Source organism: Castor canadensis, chromosome X (assembly GCF_047511655.1).
Source record: "Castor canadensis chromosome X, mCasCan1.hap1v2, whole genome shotgun sequence".
NCBI classification, from domain to species: Eukaryota; Metazoa; Chordata; class Mammalia; order Rodentia; family Castoridae; genus Castor; species Castor canadensis.
Window position 1 is genome coordinate 92,705,164 of NC_133405.1, and position 8,189 is coordinate 92,713,352.

General features: G+C 41.7%; 1 protein-coding gene across 4 annotated transcripts in view; it reads right to left on the reverse strand.

Annotated features, from left to right (window-relative positions):
- Window positions 1-7,870, reverse strand: part of Phf8 (PHD finger protein 8) — an 84,775-nt gene extending 76,905 nt beyond the window's left edge. For 2 of the 4 annotated variants that reach the window (XM_020154053.2, XM_020154035.2), the window contains exons 1-2: window positions 7,510-7,670; window positions 6,315-6,501 (exon numbers count right to left, since the gene is read on the reverse strand). In XM_020154053.2, the coding sequence (XP_020009642.1) occupies window positions 6,315-6,412 (98 nt within the window). In that variant the 5' untranslated portion in view covers window positions 6,413-6,501; window positions 7,510-7,670. Of the gene's footprint in view, window positions 1-6,314; window positions 6,502-7,509; window positions 7,683-7,729 lie in introns of those variants that run through there. The other 2 variants (XM_020154041.2, XM_074064117.1) reach the window with 2 other exon arrangements.
- Window positions 7,871-8,189: the final 319 nt, after the last annotated feature.

The window sequence follows — 8,189 nt, forward strand, 5'->3', positions numbered from 1 at the left end:
GATAAAATGTTGAACTATATGCTCCATATAAGAAACTCAATTCATAGATAAGTAGTTTCATATATAATGAAAGGGATGAGGACTGGGGGGTGTAACTCAGTGGAAATGCTTGTTTAGCATGCACAAGGCCCTACACCACAAAAAAAGGGACAGAAAAACATATACCATGCAACCCTTGATCAAAAGAAAACAGAAGTGGCTATATTATCAGACAAAATACACATCCACGCAAAAAAAATTATCAGAGACAAAAGGACATTACATAATGATAGAAGGTCCAATCCACCAAGAAAACAGAAATCTTAAGTACACACACAACAAACAACAAAATGTGTAAAAAAATGTAAAACTAAAAGGAAAAACAGACAAATCTACAACTACAGTTGGACACTTCAATACCTTCCTCTCAATAACTGCATACTAGATAATCAGCAAAAATAGAGAATTCAACAATATCATCAACCAATAGTAATTAACTGAGATCTACAGAATATTCTACCCAACAATGACAGAATACACATTCTTTTTAAGTGATCATGGAACATGCACAAAGATAGTCTATATCCGGGGCCATAAGACAAATCTCAATAAATTTAAAGAAATTGAAATCATATAAAGTATATTTTCTCTGACCACTATGGAATCAAACTACAAGTCAGTAACAAAATATTAACAGGAAACTCTACAAATACTTGGAAACTAAACAACACATTTCTACATAATTCACAGGTCAAGCATAAAGTCTCAAGAGGAATTTTAAAATGCACCAAACTAGCCAGGTGCCAGTGGCTCACACCTATAATCCTAGCTACACAGGAGGCAGAGATCAGGAGGATCGAGGTTCAAAGCCAGTCCCGAAAATAGTTCCATGAGACCCTATCTTGAAAACGCCTATTCCAAAAAAGGGCTGATGGGGTGGCCCCGAGCCCCAGTACTGAAAAAAAAATGCACCAAACTACTTGAAAAGTAAAACACATTAAAATTTGTGGCACATAGTTAAATCAATGTTGAGAAGAAAAAATTTATAGCACTAAATGCTTACATTAGATAGGAAGGAAAAAGCATCAAATCAATAATCTAAGAACTAAATAAAGAGGAGCAAAATAAACTCAAAGCAGGCAGAAGGAAAGAAATAATAAAGTGTAGAAATAAATGAAATTGAAAACAGGAAAACAACAGAAAATCAATCAAACAAAAAACTTGTACTTTAAAAAGATTATGCATCAATCAAAAATAAAAATAAAACAGAAGACTGGGTACGGTAGTGGCTCATGCCTGTAATCCCAACTACTCAGAGGTGGCGATCAGGAGTATTTCAGAGGTGTGGCTCAAGTGGCAAAGCTCTTCCCTAGTAAGTATGAAGCTAAATAAAACCCAGTATTGCAAAAAAATAAATAAATAAAATAAAATAAAACTGACAAACTTCTACCACATCTGACAAAGAAAAAGGCAACAATCAAAATTTAAATATCAGGGACAATATATATCACTAAAGAACCTTCAGGTATCAAAAGGATAATAATGGAACACTATGAACAATTGTATAAACAAATTTGACAACTTAGATGAAATGGATCAATTCCTTGGAAAGTACAAACTACCACAACATACCCAATGTAAAATAGATGATTTGAACAGTCTCGTAATTATAAAATAGAATTCTTTTAAAAATCCTAAAAGATTAAATAAAGATGATTAGGCGAAGCATTCAGCATAGCAACTGGCACATTAGCTGGTACTCAATGAATACCATTTTCAGGAATAGTGATTTTATTTAAATCACCATAACCATTCTCAGGAAAACTGAGTCATAACAGAGATGAAATCCTTTGTTAATAAGTAACAGAGTCAGAATTTGAACAGAGGTCTGAAATTAGTGTCCTGTCCTCTAGAGCATGAATCTATGCCATGGCCACCTCCTTGGGGATGTATCAACCAATGCTGCTTTTATGAACAGGAAAACTATTAAGAAAGTGACTTTTTGTCGAAACTCCAGACATCAATAAATCCTTGATAAGTTTCTCCACCAGTGTACAGCAACGATTCTCAAAGGTTAGGGTTAATCAGAATCACTTATTTGTTGAAATATAGATTGCTAAGTCCCAGTCCCAGTCCAAGAATTTGCATTTTTAACAAATTCTCAGTTGATGAATCACACTTTGAGAACTGGTGTAATGGTATCATCCCTGAATATCAGAAGTCACCACATCCCATAGAAGAGGAAGAAATTAAAACGGGATAATGCTTTAAATTAGTGGTTCTCAAGGGTGGGCCCCACTCACCCACTGAATCAGAAACTGAGGCTAGGGTCTACCTAGTTTGTGTTTTAATAGATCTTCCAAGTGACTGCAGTACAAACTAAAGTTTGAGAAACACTGCTCTACAAATCAAAGTGTTCTGGCAAAACACTGCCTCTTTCGGGAGAAATTAAGCTACACCATGTGTTTTTCTTTTTTACCTTTGAGAACTTGGGGTCTGAAAATGGATAATCTGAACTGAAAATCCATGTAAGAAAGTCACTTAAACTCCACAAGTTTCCGGATATTCTTCAGCAAAATGAAATAGTTCTCCCCACACACATATGCTGTAACATCACCAGGTAGTAACTGGACTTCAAGAAATTTACCAGACCCTTACTGTTAAAGAGAAAAACAAATAAAGAAAAAAGAAATCTACCAGAGATGTGAACACATTTCTGTCACCTCTAGGCATTTGTGAATTTGAAATTTGTGATTTTAACTATTGTAAGCAACCATTAAAAGTCCACAATATTTAGTAATTCTCAATTGTGCTGAAGTCTAAACTTAAACGGAGAAGTATGAGTTTGGTGTTTGTATGTGTGCATGCGTGTGCGAGAGAGAGGAGAGAGAGAGAGAGAGAGAGAGAGAGAGAGAGAGAGAGAGAGAGAGAGAGAGAACACGCATGCACTGAGTAAACAAGAACAGCCACCCACCACCAAAGATCTGATTCTCAGCTAGCTTCCTTCTTGTCTGGCAGCCCATAGAGAAAAGAAGAAGAGATGAAAAAAATAGGTTTCTTTCATGAAAAATTAAGGCAGTTAACTCATGTCAGGGTGTACATAGAATGCATCATAGAAATGTGTTTAAAGAGGTGCCTGAACCAAAGACCTATTTCCATATTTGTAAATTTGGAATTCCTGAAGGCCTCAGCAGTGCTTCTTGTAAATGTCAAGTGTCTACTGTACAAAGCTGCTCATCAAAATAATGTTTTCCTTTTTGTTTTCACTAGCACTCAAACTAAGATGCAAAACCTTCCCATAACCCCTAAAGTTTCATCACATCACAGCATCATTATAATACAAAAATGTACAAATAATGTAAATGTACAACCATAAAGGAAATGATTAAACAGTCGGTAACAAATATATATAGATCAGAAATCAGGTTTAGATGAATATTTAATGACCTGCCTAGCAAATATTCAGATTATAATGTTAGGAAAGAATAAAAGACAGGCACCAGTGGCTCATGCCTATAATCCGAGCTACTTGGGAGGCTGAAATTGGGAGGATCAAGTTTTGAGGCCAGGTCAGGCATACAGTTCACAAGACCCCCATCTCCAAAATAACCAGAGCAAAATAGGCTGGAAGTGTGGCTCAAGCAATAGAGTGCCTATTCTGCAAGCACGAAGCCCTGAGTTCAACCTCCACCGTAAATCCCATAAAAAAAAAAGGTCATTGGTGGGGGCAATCTAACCAATGTATAATGTAAGCCTATTTAGAACTGTCACAATGAATCTCCCCTGCACAATGAATATAGCCTAATAAAAATGAAATAACTTAATGAGACAAGTTATAAAAGGTTATTTATAATACAGTCCTATTCTATTAAAATACGTGTTTAAAGTCACAAGATGAGAGCTAATCCAACAACAACAAAAAAAAAACACCTATGAATCTACTATCTGCCACAATTCACCGTTGGTTTTTATTTCCTTCTATATTGTATATTGCTTTTCTGAATTTTCTTTTTCTTTTTTTTTGGTATTTCCTGTTTGTTTGTTTGTTTTTTTCAGTACTAGAGTTTAAACTCAGGCCCTCACCCTCGCAAGTCAGGGCTCTCTACCACTTGAGCCACTCAACCAGTTCTTTTTTGTGCTGGGTGTTTTTGATAGGGTCTTTTGAACCATTTCCTGGGGCTGGCTTTGAACAGAAATCTTCCTGATTTCTATCCCCTGAGTAGCTAGGATTACAGGCATGAGCCATGGGCAGCTGGCATTATTCTATATTTTCTACAATATGTCTCATCTATATAATCAGGAAAAAATATAAAGCATTATGTTTTTTAAAAATATTTAACTTTCAGGCTTGGGTATAGATTTAAAAAAAATTTACACAAAATCCCTGTCATGGAATCTTACATACAGTAAGCACTCAAGAAGCATTTACTTCTATTTCCCATTCCAAGAGTATGGAATTAAGAGTCTCCATACTGTGAGCAGAAGCCCATTTTACAGGTATGAGCTTACACACTTCCTGTAAAATCCAAACTAAGGGCCACAGACAATAGTTTTTTTGTTTGTTTTGTTAAGACTCATTCATTCACCCAAAAAAAATACTCAGCACCTATTACATGTTTAGCATTGAACCAGGGATACCAAAAGTGAAAAGATGACATCTTGGCCCTTGGGGAACTCTGGGTAATGAGTGACACAGACATATTTTTAAGTATGATATTTTTAGTAAGGATACATACAAGGTGCAATCAGAACCCAGAGGAAACAGGCCTTTTACAGAGAAAGTATTCTGTGAGTTGTAAAGGGGAAGACATAGTGGGAATAGCACGCACAAAGATAAAGAGGCATAAAAGAGCATAACGTTTTCCCAAAACTATAGTTTTGTTGAGACATAACGAACAAGGGAGGAGGAGGGATGGGAAAAAAGACTGAATTAAGTAAATCACAAAAGGTCTTGTCTGTCACACAAAGGAGACTGAATTTTATCCTGTAGGGAAACCACTGGAAGAATTTTAAGCTGAGTGACTTGATCAGCACTAGCGAAGATAACCAGGAATCCTGAAAGACATCTTAATCCCCACTATTTCTGGGGCAAAGGAAAAGACCCCAAACTCTTTTTGCCCCCTCTTAAATAAAATAACATAAGGAAGCAAATAGAACTCTGTACCTGGCACATAGTAAATACTATAAAGATCAGTTAAATGTGAATTTAGATGTGCTCCACGGGGGCAGCCCTTGCTTAGGGCAGGATTTTTGTTTGTTTTTTTGAGACAGGGTCTGCCTATGTAGCCCAGACTGGCTTAGAACTCACTATGTGGCCCAAGCTGGCCTTGAGCTCTTGATCCAACTGTCTCAGCCTCCTGAGTGTTGGGATGTACAGGCATGGGCCACCACACCTACATTAGGGCAGTATTGTAGCAGCACCAGTACCCTTACTTTGTGAGCATAAGTGGAACAGCTCCTTTGGAAGGGACTAGTGACAACTGAAAAGTTCTAGAATCTAACAGGAGGAGGGTACCATGCACTTTTTTAGTTAATATACTCCAGTGTATAAATTCCCCTCATGGTTGTATTTCCATAGCTGGAATTTAAATCCCAATGATGGGATAATGTAATAGTTTTATTCCACAAACTAACCTCTCTGGAATCCTGGGTGATAGGTGCCTGTGTGCACACATGGCTAACTTTAGGGAATTCATTAGTGATTTTGCTCTTGCTGTTCTACCCAATAACCCTTCTGCTTAATTCAATTTAGTTGGATAGTTCTACAGATAGTGTAGAAATAATGTATTATTGCATCTCTGCCTTCAGTTACTGCATATATGTAAACTGCTTTACAGTCAGAATGGAGGTATCTGATATATTTTATAGGTGAAGACAATGTGGCTCATCAAGGCAAAGCAACTTGCACAAGGCCACTCTGAGCACAGAAATCCATGTTCACTGGACTCAGATATTTCAAAAATGCAGTGAGTACCTCCCCTGAAGTCAGCGTTTGAGGCAACACAATTGCCAGATACAAAATTGAAACTTTCTCTGTAGCTAGAACGGAAGGAGCTTATCCATCTAGTACATGTATATATAGAGATAGAGATTCAAAACAAAGCACAAAGAAGAAACACGTAGGGAGAAAACAGAGAAAGAGGAAGAAACCAGGCCCTGGACTGCAAAGAGGGCTGGAAAAATCTGGGTTGTGTGTGTGTATGTTTGTGGTGGTGGTGAACTTAAGTTAGGGTAGGAGGTAGTTTCTGAGCAAGAATCTAAAACAGAGCCAAGAAAAGGAGAGAATGAATACACCTGGCCACTGCACCCTGTCCAGCCTGGCCTGGTCGTCTTACCTGCCGTGAAACCAGTCCTGGCACATGTCACACTCAATCATGAAGCGGGTCACATCGTAAGGCAACCGGCAGAGGCAATACACAGGCACCGAAGCCATCTTCACCAGGCCCTGGAGCAGTCTGCGGCGGGCCAGGTTTAGGGTGTCAAGACAGGCGAGGGGCAGCAAGCGTCCTCCCTAGACGATGGCTGTGCACAAACAACACTTTTTACACAGTGAATCAGGTCCGTGCCCCCGTCCCGTCCCTTGTCCCCGCCCCCCCACGTCTCGCAGGCAGCAACCCTCAGTTCTCAAATAGGGAGTTACCACCTTCGGGATGCAACACAGCTGGTAGGGCTGTAGGGGGCAACCGGAGGTCCACCCAGCCTTTAGAATTGCTTCCACAAGGAAAGAACGGGAAGGTTCCTCGCCTTCCACGCGCCCCCCCCCACCTTCTGAGGCCCCAGAGCAGTGACAAGTTTTTTTCCGGGTTTCATGGAAATATCGGAAACCTTTCAGGAAGGGGCTTTAATTCCTCACTGAACCCTCTCAGTGCTGGCCGCTTACTGCCTAGGACTCCCGGCTTCGTTTATTATGACGCAAACCGTAGTGCAAAGAATGAGGCTGGGGACCTCATAAGACCCTGTCTCCTCCCCCGCCCAACAACAACAGGAGCCACCAGACAGGTGGGGGAGCCCTGAAAGGCTGCTCAGGTCACTCGAACATTATCTCCAAGCCTTCAGAAACAAGGCAGACAAGACGAGGCGCTCAAGTTAAATCTCAGCCTTGGGCTCTCGTCAGGAGAGTTTTAAATGATCCTTTCCGTCACACTCAATATCACTCCTTTCCCCACCCAGTCAAGAGTCTCGTCACCCCCCCCAAACGGAAGTAAATTGCAATCTCGCCCTCTACTTCAAAGATGACAGGGCTCTCATCGCACCCCTGACACTCAAAAGGAGCTCCTTAAGCCCCCTGTAGCGTGCCTAGAATTTCCTCACACTCCTGAAACTAAGCAAAGATTTTTTTGTCTCCGCTCAGAAATGGCAGGCATTCCCTTGCAGCCCCCTCAAACTGACGAGGAATCCATTGCACCCGTAAACTGGCAAAGAGCTCATCTTACATACTGAAACTGACAGGAATATCGTGCTTGCAAGCCCCCCGAAACTTGAGTCTCTTTCCACATCCCCGCCTGACAGAAACGTTTTCACGCCCCAAACCTGACAAGAATGTCCTCGCTCCGGAACCCTACAGGGACCTCGTCATGCCAAAGGCTGCAGGGACTCCTCACGCCCGCAGAGCTCAGCTCCAGACACTCGCTGGAGGCTGGGCTCGCTCCGGGGCAGCACGGCGCTTCGCTCAGCGGAGGCTGGCCCGGCAGTTCCGGCCCCAGAGGCGGCGCGCGGAGAATTGTGGGATTTTCACTGTAAACCTGCAAACCTTGGTTGCCTTGCCGTAGAACCACCACACGCTGGGGCGCGCGATGTCTGCCGCCCGGCTGTGCTTCAGAATAGCCTTCTCCACAGCACTCCCCAGGGGCCGGCTGTTCGGGCCTACTGGAGACCGCAGCCCGGGCCTAGTCCGGTGGCCGCCCGGCGAACCGGCAAGTGGCGTCGTCGTTTGGGCCGGCAGAAGATAGCCACGAACAAACCGAGGAGGAATGAGATGAAGCGGCCGCCAGGTCCCAGTAAGACGGCCCGAAAAGTCGCCGGGAGGAGCCCGGTGGCGGTGGTAGGCAATTCCAAGTAGTCAATAAAGTTTATTCAAAATAACGAGGAAGTTGAGGCGGCGAGGGGAGGAGAAATACGGGATAAACAGTCACCATATTGAGAGTGGCGGCGCTACCACAGAGAGACAACCACACCGCCATCTTATGAGGGCCGGGCAAGCGAGGTGAGCG